Below are 16,332 nucleotides of genomic sequence, written 5' to 3'. Positions count from 1 at the left end.
AGCGATGAAGGAGCGGGTGAAGGAAGCAATGAGGAAGGTGCCATACATAGCTACAACAACTGATTGCTGGACTGCAAAGAGGAGGAGTTTCATTGGCGTTACTGCGCATTGGCTGGATCCAAGCAGCTTTGTGAGGCATTCTGTTGGTCTTGCATGCAGGCAGTTAAAGGGCACTCTCACATTTGATGTCTTGGCAAGTGCTATGAATGACATACACTCAGAATATGAAATCCGTGAGAAGATCATCAGAACCACAACTGATAATGGTTCAAACTTCATTAAAGCATTCAGAGTGTTTGGAGAAGATGAAAACAACGTTAACGCTGAGGAGGTAACTGATGAAGATCCAACACATGATGATCAGGATGAGGAGGTGGAATTCATTGACATTGGCAGCATTATGACTGAAGATGATGGTCTCCAATACCAACTTCCAAAGCATCATCGGTGTGCTTGCCATTTGTTGAATCTGGTTTCTACGGTGGATGCAAATAATGCAAACAAGGTAGAGGCCTACAAGAAATTGTCGAGGTCTGCCTTCTCCAAATGTCAGGCTCTCTGGAACAAGACTGCAAAGTCTACTACTGCTGCAGGGGTCGTTGAAGAACACTGCAAACTTCAGCTGATACAACCTAATGCAACAAGGTGGAACTCCTTTTACTTGGCTGTAGAGCGGATCCTGAGAATCCTCAAAGTACAAGGAGAGGGAGCTGTGAGAGCTGTCTGTGCTGCCCTTGATGTTCCAATGTAAGTAGTGAATATTTGTTTGGGTGTTTCAGTACCCACACTAATACTTAATACTTGATGATTACCCTATGCTAAACCTATAGAAATTATTCCTAGTAAATCCTGGAATTTGTCAGAAGCCTTGCAGAAAAGTAATGGTTACTTTTTTAAATGGTAAATTTTCTTCTATAGCACCTTTTATCCAAAGCAATTCACAGTATGTATTACATTCACTTAAACATATTTGTTTTTGTGTGCATTAGGTACAGTCCAGCTGACATCGCCTTTTTGGGTGAATATGCCAACACCATGGGTCCAGTTGCAAAGGCAATAAACATACTTCAGGAAGAATCCAATATTCAGATGGGATGGCTGCTCCCTACAATCAGCGCCCTCGTCTCCAAGCTTGACAAAACCAGAGCGTTGCTGAAATTCTGTAAGCCACTGATTGATGCCCTGCAAGAAGGTTTGAAGAAACGATTTGGGGAAATGATGTCTGACCCAGAGCTGGTTGCTGCAGCCATTCTACATCCAAAATTCAAGAAATCCTGGACTGCTGATGAAGGGGTCCTCAAATTAGGTAAGAAAACATCTAGCATTAAATATTTTTCAGTCATGTTCCTATTTTGACTTTATTTATTTTATTTTTTGTTAAATCAATTAAAAATCTTATTTAGACTCAGAAGACTTGAGGAATCTAGCTGGTTCTTTCCTTTTAAAAGTTAATTTGACAAATAAGGTTATTAAGACTTTTATAAACTAACAGGCAGACAATGCAATGATTTTTGAAAAAATGGTATAATGTATAGCCTGATGATAGACTGTTTGATTTAGGTCTCAGTTACATCAAGAAGCATCTCCCTGGACATGGCAAGCCTCCTCTGTGGCAAACTGACTCCTCAAGCGCTTCTGATGAAGAGGACTTTTTCTTCAGCTTGAGACATGTACACACCCAGGAAACAACCAAACAGCTTGACGCATACCTGGCATGTACAGCTGAAGGTATGACCATTTAAACATCTTACCCAGCTGTATCCAGCCTGTCACTCAAGTTAAACACTGCCCTACCAGCCTCTGCTGCCTGTGAAAGGCTTTTCAGTGTAGCTGGATTGATCTTCAGCCCAAGAAGGGGAAGAATAGATTCGCACAACTTTGAAAACCAGCTTCTACTGAAGTTGAATAAGGACTTCTTCAAATTTGAATAGTTTGACCAGGCTGATATCTACAGAAATGAACTACATTCATCTTATAAAACTGGTTAGATGTTGTTTTAGTGAGAAATAAAATATTGTTGTCCTTTAATTGGATTTATTTTATTGAGTTTGTCTTGCTGGAAAAGTTGTTGATTCAGGTATTAATCTAGATTAATCTGTGTGGAGCTTTCACTGTTTTGTAAGCTTCTATGCTTCTATGGTAGTTCTTAGTTACCAGTGTTACTGTTTGTGGGGAGAAAAGTCTCCTGTTTTGTTTTTTGTTTCATTTGTTTGTTTGTTTGTTTTTTTTGGGGGGGGGGGGGGGGGGGCAAAATTTTAAAAAATGACAAGAGTTGTCTTTTTTATTTTTTAATTGCATTTTCATGCTAAAGTTTTATAGATGGTGCAGACTTTTTGTTGCAGAGTGGTTCTACATGTCAATACACCATCAGGTGGTTTCAGCAAGTTACAAGGTTTTGTAAATGCACTGAAAACAATACCCCAATGTACTGATATTAGAAAATACGATTTGCACTTTTGGATACTTGAGTATTTTTAAATGCATGTACTTTTGAATACTTGAGTATTTTCAAAAGTAAGTACTTCAGTACTTTAACTTGAGTAAACTTTTGACTGAGCAACTTTTACTTGTAGCTGAGTAAGATTTGACTACGAGTATCAGTACTTTTACTTAAGTATGAGAGTTGAGTACTTTGTCCACCACTGCATATGTGTCTTAATGACTTCCCTGGTTAAATAAAGCTTATAGTGACTCACTGCACCATCTTGTGGTGCAGACTGGTATTACACAAAGGTACGGCCCAGTCCTAATTCAGATTCAGTTGATCTCACTTAAGCACATGGCTTTGGACTTCAATCATAGCAGCCGTTTACATTTGGAAAGCTTTAAAATGCTTTTTTGAACATAAGCATTTACAACAAGCACCTTTAAGAGTCATGCAGGTCTGCTGTTTTCCTCCGGTACTAAAACCTGATTTCTTATTATTTCAGAGAAAAGAGGAAAAGAAAGACCAAAAAGCTGAAACCACTCAGTGCTGAATTACTGTGTGACTGGGCGAGTCAGCCAATAACACCTTTTATTAACGCTATTTGACCTCAATTTCACGTGCAAAAATATTTTGTTCGATTACCCCAAAAATATTCTTTTTATACAAGTTGTTTGTCATCTGAGAGCACCATGTGCAGCAGGCTGCTTTGACTGTACATTGCACTGATGGCTATAGTTTAATGCGTTTAACACGTGCTCCTATTTTCCTATTTGATGAATAAATAAACTCCTTCCCTCCCGTTAAAGTGCACCCAGCTACGGTGTGATTGGTCCGGCTGTAAAATATGACGACAGCATGTGTGTGAACACCTTTGGCAGTGAACGTGAAGGTCCTCAGAGATCCTCACAGACGTTCATGAATACATTTTCTTGTTCCACCCTAATCCCACCGCTTTAGCCTGAAGCTACAAACCTGATGTCCCGATGGCCGAAGGTCAATTTCTACCTTCAATCATGTGATCGTTCATCAGCCCGCTAATTAAAACGTCAGCCTGTGATAGCCGACCTCTTTGCACAAACTCTGATGAACTAATTAAAAGCTGATGACCTAATTAATCCCCTCAAAACTTTATATCGCAGCTTCCCTTTGCTGAGATCACACCAGAATAGTCATACAAGATTAAACTTGGTTACTATCAGTCATCTGCCTGACCTTGTGAAGAATAATCAGTGGCTCTATGGCCCTCTTTCTATTGAGATTCCTTGTTTCCCAGATATTAGTGGCACAGTGTGACAGAAATGCAACTGCAGATATGCTGTAAACTAAAGCTTAGAGATGAATGATAAAGCTGAGGCTCCTACGTGGTGACAGTCACAATGGCAGACAGGAAGTGCTGGACAGGAGCAGCTGTATCTGCATGAGATGTAAGTTAATAATGACAAAGTGAAGGCGCCGGCTTTTCGGGGACCTCTGAGTTAAACCACTCTGAAAAGCAAAACTCACAACACTTCAACTTCTGTCCCTCAGCTCTACTAAAGAAAACCTGAATCTGACCGAGGCTCGCTCTCCGAGGAGCGCCTCCTCATCTCCGATGTCCTTTCGACTTCTTGTTCCTCGCGGGGGTTTTGATTGGCTGACTGGCGGCTCCGTTTTCCAGCGGCACGGGAACCGGAGCCGCGGCTGCCGGCGGAGACGTGGGCGAGAAAAGGTCCGGCTCTCCGTCAACGCTGGACTTGAAGGGCCCAGCAGGAGAAAATTTTAAAGGACTGAAAGAAGCAGGCAAAAAAAAAAAAAAAAAAAGTTATTATAAACACAATAGCAAGGACTTATTTCAAAAATATAAAAAAAACAATGTTTAGAGCAGACTATGGGCCAATACCACCTGATGTGGTGATGCCAGCATTAATAAAGAGCACATTTGGAAAATTACAAATCTTCTGAGCCGAGCTTGAATCATTGAATATTAAAATATTTTACTTGTTTCTGTGCAGAAACCTGTTGAGCCTGTCCACTGTAATGTACATCATATGACTCAGTTAATGTGGAAAAACGTGGATTGTTTCTCAGGCTGTTCATGTAAACAGGTCACTCATTAAATACGAAGAGTTTTAAGAAGAAGCCGGGGTGTGTTTCACTTCGGCTCGTTGTTTATAATCTCGGCTGTGGCCAAAATCTTTACAGAAAGAAGCGAACACGTACTGAAGCGCCTGCAGGCGCTTTTCTGGGCAGCTATTTTGGAGCTCGGTGCCAAACAGGACATAAAAACTCTGAAACCAGTCAAATCTGATTAAAAGGGCTTCAAACGTTTTCTGACTTTGCCCCAAAAAACCGGCGCCACCCTGTGTGCTGCCGTGGTTTTACTCCTTCAGCTGACCTCAGATCAGCCCGTGAACTAAAACAACTTTAAAGCTTCTCCTCTGCTTTCACTTTGGACTCTTCCTTTTGAATCCACAGACTCACAGAAGTGATGGGGGTGTTACCTGATGGGGGAGTTACCTGATGGGGGTGCGGGGGCTGCTGTTGTGTCGGCGTACGTTTCGTGTGCGGGGTTCGAATGAGAAGCCTTCTTTTAGACTCTCGAGGACCGATGGGGCCACGTATGTGAATCCCTGAAAGCAAAGGGACAGCAGAGGAGTGAAGAGCCTTTGAGTCGCTCTGGCCTGAACTTTAAGAAGCCTGATGAGGAGGATAATCTCACGGCAAAGGCGAGCTCGGCGCTGTGGCCGAGCGAAGTGTCATCGGGACTGTCCACCGGCGTCTGTCTGGTAAACCTGGTGTCAAACTGGCTCACGTCCTCATCCGACTGCTGCGGACGGACAGACAGACAGAGGACAGCAAAAGGCAGAGAGAGAGAGAACGATGAGCAGTTAATAAAAGTAGAAGTCGGCATGAAGGTACGACAAAGGCAGAGAGGTTTGAGAGCATCAAAGAGAAACACTGCAGGAGGTAGATGGGAAGATAAGCTCATTTAAAAAAAGGAAGCCGAGACTGCTGACTCGACTGCTGCAGCTCAGAATAAAGAAACATAATAAGCGGAATAAGAAATGGCAGCCTACCAGCTGAGGCTTATACGGTGGCTCCACTCTCTTGTGCAGCAGGTCGTCCCAGTTAATGTGCTTAAAGAACGGGTGTTTCTGTAAAGGAACAACAGGACTGGTTATATTCTTAAATCACCAGCAGCTCAGGTCTCTTTTGTTTCACAGGATCTGCTTTTGCTGAGGAATGTAAAACATTTCCATTATAGGAGGCGGGCTCAGAGGTGTGGCCCTTTAATAACCAGCTGTCGAGGGCGACGTGCCCTAGACCGCCTTTAACGCCTGTCGTTTTTTTGATTGGGCGAGCGCACTTTGCATCACCGTAATTACACAAAAATTTGTCCTTTTGGAAAAATCCAAATGGTTTCTGAAAGCTGAGAAGTTGCAGTCCACAGCACACATACGGTTATTACAGTAATTTCACTCGCGATGTTGCAGGAAACAAGTGAACGGCGGCACTCTGAAGCTAAAACTATGCCCAATTTAAATGTAATCATTTCGACCTCCACGTGTTCAGGTTTGACTTTCACGTCTTTCACCTACATCTCTTCATTTCAGTCTACACATCTTTGATTTACACGTCTCCAATTTCAACCTACAGTCCGCCGATTTTCCACCTTCGCATCTTTGATTTCGACCTGAGTTTTGATCTAAAGCTCTTTATTTTCGACCTTCACCTCTGATTCTGACCCACACGTCTGTAGTTCTTCAGATCAGTGTCTCTGATTTCGACCTGCACGCCATCCTGTTTTGTGTGGAGTTTCCCCACACGTAGCCCACGGACGCTCGAATGTTCTTGTTTTGTTAGCTGTCTACATTCTTTCATCTCGCTTTCATCCAACTGAACTGAACTGCACTGCAGCCGATGATGATGATGATGATGGTGGTACTGGTTCTGCTTTGGGGATCCGTTGAGAGCTGGAGGTGCAACTGTAACAGCACCTGAAGCAGACGGAGAACCAGCAGCACTGACTGAGCTCGCTGAGGCTGCAGAGGTGGACCCGTTAGTAGTGTCGTAGTACTCGAGATCGGTCTTGGTCTCGAGACCGCTTTTTGATGGTCTCGGTCTTGTCATGGACTCGACCGCATTTGGTCTCGGTCTTGTCATGGACTCGGACCTTGCGGACTCGGGATTTTATTTCAAGACCAGTCAAGACCACAGCTGTGGAAATATCACTAAATTGCCAGAATACTGTCCAATTTATTTGTTAACATCTTTGCTTTTATTGGATGCAAAACGTACTGATTCAAATCCCACAAATATTGCGCTCCTCTGCCTCTCAAAGGAGCGCACCTCACAGACTCCGCCCCGGCTAGGTCGCTGCTATTATCGCTGCTTACGCCTGTATCATTTCACCGCAGTTTGCAATCTACCACAGAGCACGGACAGTTTCATTCACAATGTGTATGTTTGATCTCACTATGGTCACGCGTGTGCTGCATAAATCGAAATAACTGCATGAACACGAAGAGAAGTAAGAGGGAAAATGAAGATCAAAGGAAAATTTCAGGCTTCCGATTCAACAAAAAAATCCCAGCATGAAAGGTAAATACCAACCTTCATGTATTTTGATACACAAACTAAAAATTTAATGCAAGTTTTAGGGCTGCAACGATTCTTGGAATAACGCAATTCGATTATTAAAAATCCTCGACACAAATTTGTTGCTTTGATGTTTGGTTTCAGCTCTGCAGCTCAGGTGTCTCCGTGTAAGCGGAGCATTTCCAAAAAAAAACAAAAACGACCCTTTAACGCGAGTGGACCGCTGAGATGTTTTTTCACGCCCCCACTTCTCTGTGCTGTGAGTGCGCGTGTTTGAATGTGCGCGCGTGTTGTGCAGAGGATGTCAGCTGTTATTTTTTTCTTTACGTCAGCTGTAGCCACCAGAACAGATCTATAACCACAGTGTACTGGGGAAAGGGGGGCTGCCATTAGCACTAGCAATCGTTCGGTGCCCCCTCCACCCCCTTCAGTACAGAGGGGCTCCTTCAAAATGTTTTTATCAACCACCTGATCAGCAACATGAAGAACAGAGAACTTTGTAGCTGCTCCATCCACCCTGTTTGTTTCACACAGAGAAACATCTGCAGTACGGAAGTTAAAATATGCTGATGAATTGTTAAAATGAAAAATTATTTCTTATCCAATTACTTGATTAATTGACGGAGTAATCAATTAAATACTTGATTACTAAAATAATTGATTATGCTCACAATATGGTGGCTGATATTCAAATGTAGGAAATGCTATTAGCAGCTGAGGAATCTGGATTATGTTTTTGTTGTGTATTTTTTTATGTGATTTCTGCAAACACAGTGGAAGGAAACGGCACTCTGGGACACATTAAATGCTTGATGTATAAATGTAACTTTTCTGGATTATATGTAAAAATGATCATTCTATCAATCTAATAAGGCCTGATTTAGAGTTCTGCATTGATCCTTTGTGTATAACTGAAAATCCTCTCTGAAGCAAACCTGACATGCACCTCGAGAAATGTAACTACACGTCCAAAAAAACTGATTACTGCTTTCTGGTTATGTCTTAGGCCCCATCACTCAATTAACAAGTGGGAGCGGCATTTAGTGGTTAGTATTAGCTTACTAATTAGCATTAGCATTAGTGCTGGGGTGAGAAATATTTCTTGCTAGAACCCGGAAGTTACCATGGCCACCACCAATGGTAACAGCAGAGAAGTAAGTAAGTTGTTTCTCCGCCATTAGTACATTGAGCTAGTGGTGGGCAGATTGATCCTGATATCGATAATATGGATGCCAACGTTGTATTGGTATTGATCAATATCAGTGTGATGAGATCGATACTTTGGCTTCAGTTTCTCTCCTGTATGCAGTGCTGCGGTTTCATCAAAGATGCGAGCTGACTGTCTAAGTGTCGCTCCTGTCACAGCACAGAGCACTTTGCTCCTCCCCTCCCCACAGTGTTTTGTTATACTGTCATGTGATGCATAACATATTTTATTTGGGAAAAAAAAGGATTTTGCTATGAAACATTTAAATCAAATTTAAATGTAAATTTGTAGAAAATTAGTGAATGAAGTAACATTTTTTATAAAATTTTTTTATTATACTTTCTGAAAAATCTACCTGGAAAAAAGTTTGCATTTGTTCTTGAGTGATGATTTTGTACACTTAATTTATGAAAAAAAAATCCAGACATCAATGTATGGGGAAATTGTTTTGTTCTATTGTTTCAGAACAATAACTTTTATTTTGATAAAGTATTTTCTACTTACATATAAACTTTGCCCAATTCTATCCTGGGTTTTAACTAATTAATGATCCAAAGGAAAAAAATCTCAAACCAGTTAAACTTCATGGAAATTCTTCATAATTATTAAAAAGTATTGGTATCAGTATCGGTGATAATGGCCCTGTGGCATAGGATCGATACCAAATTATGAAGTGTTGCACACAACTACATTGAGCAGCATACACCAGGAGTGATTGACAGTGCTAAGACCCTCCTCCTGGCTCTGACTGGTTGTTTTTGACTGGGAGCGGTTCAGGGAGGAGGTGGAGGAGCTCCATTTTTTTCGCAGATTATCGGTCTCATACTGTCTGACATGGTGACAGTTTTAACAAATATGTAAAAACCAGATTTTTTATAAAAGTTACATCCTGCAGCTTTAATCTGTATAAGATTAAAGGCTTTAGTTCTTACTGTCGATGAGTGTTTGCCATTTTTTCAGTTTTACACATTTAGCTATGTGGTTTTGAAAAAGCACCCATTTTTACAAAGGTTGTTGGTTTAAAAACAACACAACTTTATGCATAGTTTATGAAAGGCAGAGAATAGTTAAGACTATTGTGATGAACTATGAATAATTGTTTTACATTCTGTGATAAATGATCTTTATTTAATACCCAGGAGTATTAAATAAAGATGGTTATATTTATTTGAGCTGTGAGTTTTTAATATCAGGGTAATTTTATGGGAATGCGGATCTTTCAGATGAATTTGAGAAGTGATTTTGATCATTTTTCACATTTTATTGTGTCATGTAGTGTCAGGCACTGGTCTTGGTCTTGTCTCGGTCTCGCCCCCCCTCGGTCTTGGTCTCGACTGGTCTCGGACCCTAAAAGTCTTGGTCTTGTCTCGGTCTCGATACCCTCTGGTCTTGGTCTTTTCTCGGTCTCGGGTTAGGTGGTCTTGACTACAACACTACCCGTTAGTACAGCAACTATTACTGTCTCAAAGCACACATGGTACCATTCACAGCTGGTTTCATGTTTTCTAATTCTGCAGGTAACACTTTCATCACATTGATTTCCTTGTGACGCCTCCTTAGATTTAGACTAGATCACGTGGGTATTTCAGCCCTCCACCTGTATTTGATGCTGTAGCTTCTCCAGTTACACAGGAAACGTCACAGTGAGTTACCTGGATATCAGCACAGTCTGCTTTACTGGAGCCCAGCCTTTGGGCTGGGTTCTTCTTCAACAGCTGAAAGAAAAGATAAGAGTGTGCTGTGTCACTACACAGGCAGGAAGCTGCGTGAGCCAAAAACTAACTCAACACATTCAATTCAGTTAGGACAAATGGATTCAGCTCTAACTTTGTTACACGATCATTTTTAATGCTATTAATACAGTTTTTACGTGGCGAACAAGCACTCGCATCAACTTTAAGATGAACTGAACACTTTGACCAGTAATCAGGAAATCAGCACCTAAATACAAGGAAATCTTCAGGTGAATCACTCACTTGTTTGAACCTGATAGTTTAACCTGCTTTACAAGCATTTGTGAGATTATTTCCATAATTGTTCTTAAACGTTTCCAGCTCAAATATATCATTAATCTCATTAATTTGGCTCCTTTAAAACATTTTTTGGTGTTTTATGGTGTCAGATGTTTGGGTGGAGGAGAAAGACGGCAGAAGCAGGACGGTCTGCTGCAGCACACTAAACTAAATGTTTTGTGAAAGTTAAAATGTGAACTTATTTAATGGTCTGGACTCAAAACTTTGCTTATAAAAATATATAAAGCTAAATGTTCCAGAGAAAAATCTGGACGCGTTTGTAACCATCTGGTTCCTGAGAGCATCTTGGAGTGTTTCCTGCACGGATTTTACTTTGGCATAAAGAAGGAATGTGCTTCACTGAGATGTGTGACTGGGAAGGGCAGGAAAGTCTCCACTGCATGCTGAGAAGACGGACAGCCAGCTTCTCTTGGCAGGCGTGAAGGAGGGAGGCTGCTGGCAGGAGGCGAGCCCCGGTAGCTAAAAATCACACCACCTAATTCTTAAGAATTATTGATCTGACACCAGATCAACAAACAGCAATTACTCATGTGTGTGAAAACTAGACCGGGAGCCATGATGCATTATTTAAAAAAAAACTGGGCTGAAAAACAGATTTAAAAACAGAAACCAAATCAGTTTTACAGCCACTGAAGCCAAAATCCTGTTTGTTTTTTTCTATAACCAGCTCTGAGCATCAGTATCGTGGGACGCATCATAGTTTCAGCAGCAAAGCTGCAGCAGGGTGATGTCAGCGATGCAGAGCAGCAGAAACACGCCGGTGCCCTGGATGTCGGACCTGTTTCCTGATAATTCACTGAAGAAAACTTCCTTTTAGGTAAACTTTCATGGGTCCTGTCACCATGTGGCACAGATTAGTGCTCAAAACAAGCAACAGCATATGAGAGGTCTCCTTTGACCCCTGATCCCAGACTCAGCTTCAAGCTACAGTGAAATAATTTAAGTTTTAAGAGAGCTTAAATGTGTTTTTCAGCCCTGAAAATGTCATATTTCTATCTCCTGTAGGAGACTCAAAAACGCTGGAAAAACCACGTCTATAACTCACTCACAGTGTGAAGGTAAAATTTTGCATGGATTCATTAGAGGGGGCTGCACAGTGGTGCAGCGGTTAGCACTGTTGCCTCACAGCAAGAAGGTCCTGGGTTTGAATACACCCCTGTGTGGAGCGTGCATGTTCTCTGTGTGGGTTTCCTCCCACAGTCCAGTTAGTGGGGTTAAGTCACCTGGGGAGCCGTTCACACCTGTCTGTCTCTCTGTTGGCCCTGTGACAGGCTGGGTTTACCCTGCTTCTCTCCATATGACAGTTAGGATAGGCTCCAGAAAATGGATGGATGGATGGGAAGTTTTTGTGACCTTTGACCCCTCAGTTATTCACTACAGCATTAGAAACTGCTTCTTGGGGAGTGCAGTGTTCCACTCTCAGATTATCTGAGAACTAAATTCTTCTTCAATAAATCCATAAAAATATTTACTGTGAATGTTTCAGAGAAAAGTCTGATCTGCACATGAACAACACCTGTGTGGGGTTTTCGTGACTGTTGTGTTACCGACCTTTTTGATGAGGTCTTTGGCATCGATTGTCAGGTACGGGGGCAGGCTGAGTTTACACTTCAAGATCTTATCGATGGTCTTCTTCCTGTTTTCGGCTGTGAATGGAGGCTGGAAACAAAATAAAGGCGGGAGTCACTAACAGGACATTAAAGCTGCTTGTTAATCGATTCTGTGAACACAGAGCCGACTCCGGCCCAGGCTGAAATTAAATGCATCACTCAACACCAAGGTGATTAAACTGAGGGACAGCAGGAGGCCCACAGCCCACTGATAAGACCAGGAGGACGCACTGATACAACTCAGTCTCCACCCACCAGATTTGGCCTCCTGTGACTTCTTATGAAAGTCAAGGTTACATGTTGCTGTTCTGACACAGTGGTGGAGTTTTTTTCTGGGCCTAGGATGGTGCTCTGTAGGACACCTAGGGGAACGAACCTGATCCAATCCCTTATTTAAACGACACCTACAAACATGTTGATTATTTCTGATCATTTGACAAACAAAAATGTCTGCCATGCTTAAGCAAATGAAACCCACCAGCAGAAATGCTGCACAAACAAACTCTCCACCTGTTGAGTCTGATGCTCTTCGCCCCAAACGCTCCCTCAGCTCTCAGCATTGAACAAACATTGAGGCACCGCTGAGAAAACGTAATAACCGGACTTGTGAGAGGCTGTGGCCAAATTTAAATCGGGTTCAGGTTATACACCTTTGGACTCGTTTCAGTGTGGCTTTTACTGGAAGTGCTGTTCTGCCTCCACATTGTGAACGCTGGGTCTCGTCCAGTGCGCTAAAACAGAGATCATTTAACCTGATTCTCATTTTCGGGGACGTGGATGCAATCACAGGGAACCAAATCGAAGAATAGGACAGGTGATGAGTGGAGTCCATGTGGGGCAAAGAACTCCAGACCTTATGATTGTCCACCTGTGTGGACAAATTCATGGAGCACAACCTCATGGATATGAGGACGCTCTTGGTCTCGCTCCTGCTGTGTTGGAAACTGCTCAGTCACATCCAGAGGTCACCAAATTCCCGTCAGCTGGAAACAAGTTTATTTTTGCTCTCTGCGGAGGTCCTAACAGGATCCGCGCTGAACGCTGTGAGATCGGCAACGTTTAAATCAGGTACGGCTTTTTACTTCTGTAATCACAGTTCATATTCATATGGATTTGTGGACAGAGTTATAAATCCACCACTTTAAGAAATTCACTGTCCAACTACAGCTGTTTGAGTTATTTTAGCTGAAGTGTTGGTGAGCTCCAGTTTAACCTTCTCCCCTCAATGAATGAATGTTTTCTCTGAGGGTGTTTGGAGAGCACTCTTTGCTTCACTGTTTTCACTCCTAAATAAAATACCTTGAGCAGAAAATTCCACCTTTGTGTGTGAATGCTCTGAAATAGAGTTCAGCCTTCGATTTTGTAAAGTTAAACTATAAGAAACGGCCTGAGGGCTCCACAGAAACAACACGAGGACGTAGGAAGGAGTCAGAAGGCATCAGATCCCTGAGGCTGCTCTCAGGATGGTCGGTAAAAGCTTCCTTTGACTCACAGCTCTTTATTCCAACCATCATCACCGTCCTTTGTTAGGCTGCAGCAGACACTTCTTCACCAAAAGAGAAGCAAACTTCCTGTTTTCAGGGCGGTTTAGAGGAGCTCGAGGGTGTGAGTGCAGAAAAAATGCTTAAAAACACAGCAGCCAATGATAATTAATTACTCCTCTCGCCTGGGCGGGGCTTACCGATCCAGTCATCATATCGTACATCAGCGCCCCGAGGCTCCACCAATCCACCGCTCTGTTGTGACCCGACCTGGTGAGGATCTCTGGAGCCCTGCAAGAAACCAGGGCCAAACAGAAAGTGAGAGTTTGCTGTGAAGCCGAAGAGCCTGTAAAGTGTAGGTGTGTGTGTGTGTGTGTTTACCCACATGTACTCTATGGTGCCGCAGAAGGTGTGCGTGACGGTTCCATCGTGAATTGATTCCTTGCAGAGCCCGAAGTCGGTCAGCTTGATGTGTCCTGAAACAGAAAATCAACCTGAGGCACTTCGATGTGGTTTTAATGACGCCTTCAGGTATTTAATCGTGTTAATTCGAGAACTCTTTGTCCATCTTTCCTTCGTTTATCCCGACAATCAGAATCGGGTCATCAGAATGATCGGTTCTCCTATTTGGGTAAAAGTTGTTACCCCGTTACTGACTGCTGCTTGCTCTACTAACTCATCCTCAAGCCTCTTAACCCCTGAGCTTAACCCGAACAGCCCACTGAAAAACGATGCCAACGCCAAAGTGTCACAACCTGCAGTTCCTCTAATGTCCACTTGAGGCAGGCGCCAAAACCGAGTCACTTTACGGGAGAAATAAACATGTTTTCAGCTGCTGTAAGAAACAGTTTTGACCTCTATGGATAGTTTCACCTTCACGATAACTGTGTGGAGTGTTTTTAAAAAAAAAAAAAAAAAAATAGGTCGCCTGTTAAGGTTTAAAGTCTGCATTATTAGGGGTGTGGCCTCTCTGACTGACAGGTGGATGGTGACACAGGCGGCTGTAGCTGCTAGCTGTCTGCTCAGCTAGCTGGAATCCCTGAACTGGACCTCTGGACCATGTTTGTGCTGTTGGAGCATTTTGAATGTAATTATGTAACCAAAAATATGGCTGCTGTGTAGTTACTGTACTAACAAACTGTCCAAGCAGTCTGAGCTCCAGTTTTTGAGAAACTGCAGTATTTTATTAGTCGGTTACTTACTAACTAGCAGCTATCACTGTCTGCGTATGAAAGCCGTATGCAGGATGCTTACTAACCAGGCTAACTAGCATCACGTGACAACTTAAAATCTTGCAGGTTTCATTAAACACACTAAAGTTGTCATAGAGCTGATTCTGAGGGGCGGGAACTCTCACCTTGGTGATTGAGCATGATGTTTTCAGGCTTCAGGTCCCGATAAATGATCCCATTAGAGTGGAGGTGACCGAGGGCCAGCGTGATTTCTCCGAGATAGAAACTAAGCAGCGTTTTAATAAAACATTAGATTAACTGACAGTTTTCAGTATCATTAACAAAACGTACAAAGTGGAACCTACCAGGCAGTGTCCTCCATGAAGATGCCTTCCTTCTCCAGCTGCATGAACAGCTCTCCTCCTGAGGATACACAACAGAACACGTGGCTGAGACAAGAAAATACACACAATACGATATCAGATATCAGGGGCTGAATTTTCTTCATTGCCTCCATCTTACCACTCAGACACTCCAGAATGAGGTAAAGCTTTCCTCCGGTCTGGAAGGCGTACAGCAGATCCACGATGAACGGGTGCCTCACCGTCTCCAGGATCTCCCGCTCCGCTCGCGTATGGGCCGTGTCTTTAGCGTTACACACTATCTTTGCCTGTAGGAGACAAAGAGTGGGAGGGGGCTCAATGTAACGACAACAGAGACAAACTGAACTAAGAAATAAAAAGTGGGCAGTGAGAGGAAGGACAAGCAGCATTCAGGCTCTGTCCGGATACCTTTTTCAGGACCTTCATGGCAAAGATCTTCCCCGTCTGGGCCCCTTGAACCTTCCTCACCTGGAAAACCTGCAGAGAGAGCGAGAAGCAGCAGGATGCTGTGAGACTGCGGTTGCATCAGGAAGTAAAAATCGACCAAATCAAATCTGGCCCGCTGCGGTGACCCCTGTGAATGAGGCAGCAGCTTTTTTAATTGAACAAACCTGTCCAACGTTTGCAGTTTGCAGCGTCTAAAAAAGAAGATTTGCTTCATTTCTTGATTTTCTGTCACTGTAAATCGATTAGTTATTGTGTTATAATATCTCCCGGCAGCAGGTGAAGGTCAGTGTGTCTCCACGGACAGAAACAGATGAGAACTCAGTATTTATACCTTGTCGGGCTGGGTGGTGTTATCGATCTTTAAAACATACTGATAAGTTTTCAAAACTGTACAACTGGAGCCTGTGTGAAATATGATGTAATATTTATTTAAGCAGCATAATTTTTTTCATTCTCAATTTTGAAACCATACTAGTCAAAGCTGCACATATGATAATTTTAATATAACCAAGAAAGAAAAGTGTCCATTAAAGATTTGCAGTTCCTGCTGGAAAAGACTTCGTTACACGAGGAAGGACCTGCTCTTTAAACCTCTTTCCTAACACAACTTCAGCAGCAGGGAAGAAATGAATGCTGGAATTTTATTAGGAAAGGAATAAAGAAAGATGAAAATCTGGTGATACGCAACCATTGGTGTCCAGCTATGTTGCATTCATGCAGCCTTTGTGCTGCTCTCCTAAAAAAGTTTAAAATAAATAGCAGCTCAGCCTCACATTCATCTCCCCATCAATTTCATCAAGCAGTTATAGCACACTGATCAATAAACAGAATCCCAAAAAAAAAATCTGGTGTCCGAAACAGCAGAACTGATGCTCGGGAAATTCCCAGAATTATTCTCAGCACATTTTATGACATCGAGCATCGAATTAGGCGTCCCGGATCCACCGTGTGTGATTTATCATTTATCATTTTTTGTGTCCCAAAAATTTCATC

At 42.5% G+C, this 16,332-nt stretch overlaps 2 protein-coding genes across 2 annotated transcripts in view; one reads left to right on the top strand and one right to left on the bottom strand.

Annotated features, from left to right (window-relative positions):
* Positions 1–202: 202 nt before the first annotated feature.
* LOC115778483 (uncharacterized) lies at positions 203–3,721 on the top strand. The gene is made up of 3 exons (XM_030726526.1): positions 203–747; positions 990–1,306; positions 3,702–3,721. The coding sequence occupies exons 1-3, from the start codon at positions 203–205 to the stop codon at positions 3,719–3,721; spliced, it is 882 nt and encodes a 293-aa protein (XP_030582386.1).
* Positions 2,362–16,332, bottom strand: part of LOC115801189 (ribosomal protein S6 kinase beta-2-like) — a 17,312-nt gene continuing 3,341 nt past the window's right edge. Inside the window, exons 5-16 of the mRNA XM_030758972.1 lie at positions 15,301–15,369; positions 15,032–15,179; positions 14,875–14,932; positions 14,695–14,795; positions 13,723–13,813; positions 13,538–13,628; positions 11,798–11,905; positions 9,866–9,928; positions 5,485–5,562; positions 5,127–5,234; positions 4,925–5,037; positions 2,362–4,194 (exon numbers count right to left, since the gene is read on the bottom strand). Coding sequence (XP_030614832.1) covers positions 4,011–4,194; positions 4,925–5,037; positions 5,127–5,234; positions 5,485–5,562; positions 9,866–9,928; positions 11,798–11,905; positions 13,538–13,628; positions 13,723–13,813; positions 14,695–14,795; positions 14,875–14,932; positions 15,032–15,179; positions 15,301–15,369 — 1,212 coding nt within the window. The 3' untranslated portion in view covers positions 2,362–4,010. The remainder of the gene's footprint in view (positions 4,195–4,924; positions 5,038–5,126; positions 5,235–5,484; positions 5,563–9,865; positions 9,929–11,797; positions 11,906–13,537; positions 13,629–13,722; positions 13,814–14,694; positions 14,796–14,874; positions 14,933–15,031; positions 15,180–15,300; positions 15,370–16,332) is intronic.

This window comes from Archocentrus centrarchus, chromosome 1 (assembly GCF_007364275.1).
Source record: "Archocentrus centrarchus isolate MPI-CPG fArcCen1 chromosome 1, fArcCen1, whole genome shotgun sequence".
In the NCBI taxonomy this organism is placed as follows: Eukaryota; Metazoa; Chordata; class Actinopteri; order Cichliformes; family Cichlidae; genus Archocentrus; species Archocentrus centrarchus.
Note: the sequence above shows the minus strand (reverse complement) of the source record. Positions and strands in the feature narration are given on the sequence as shown.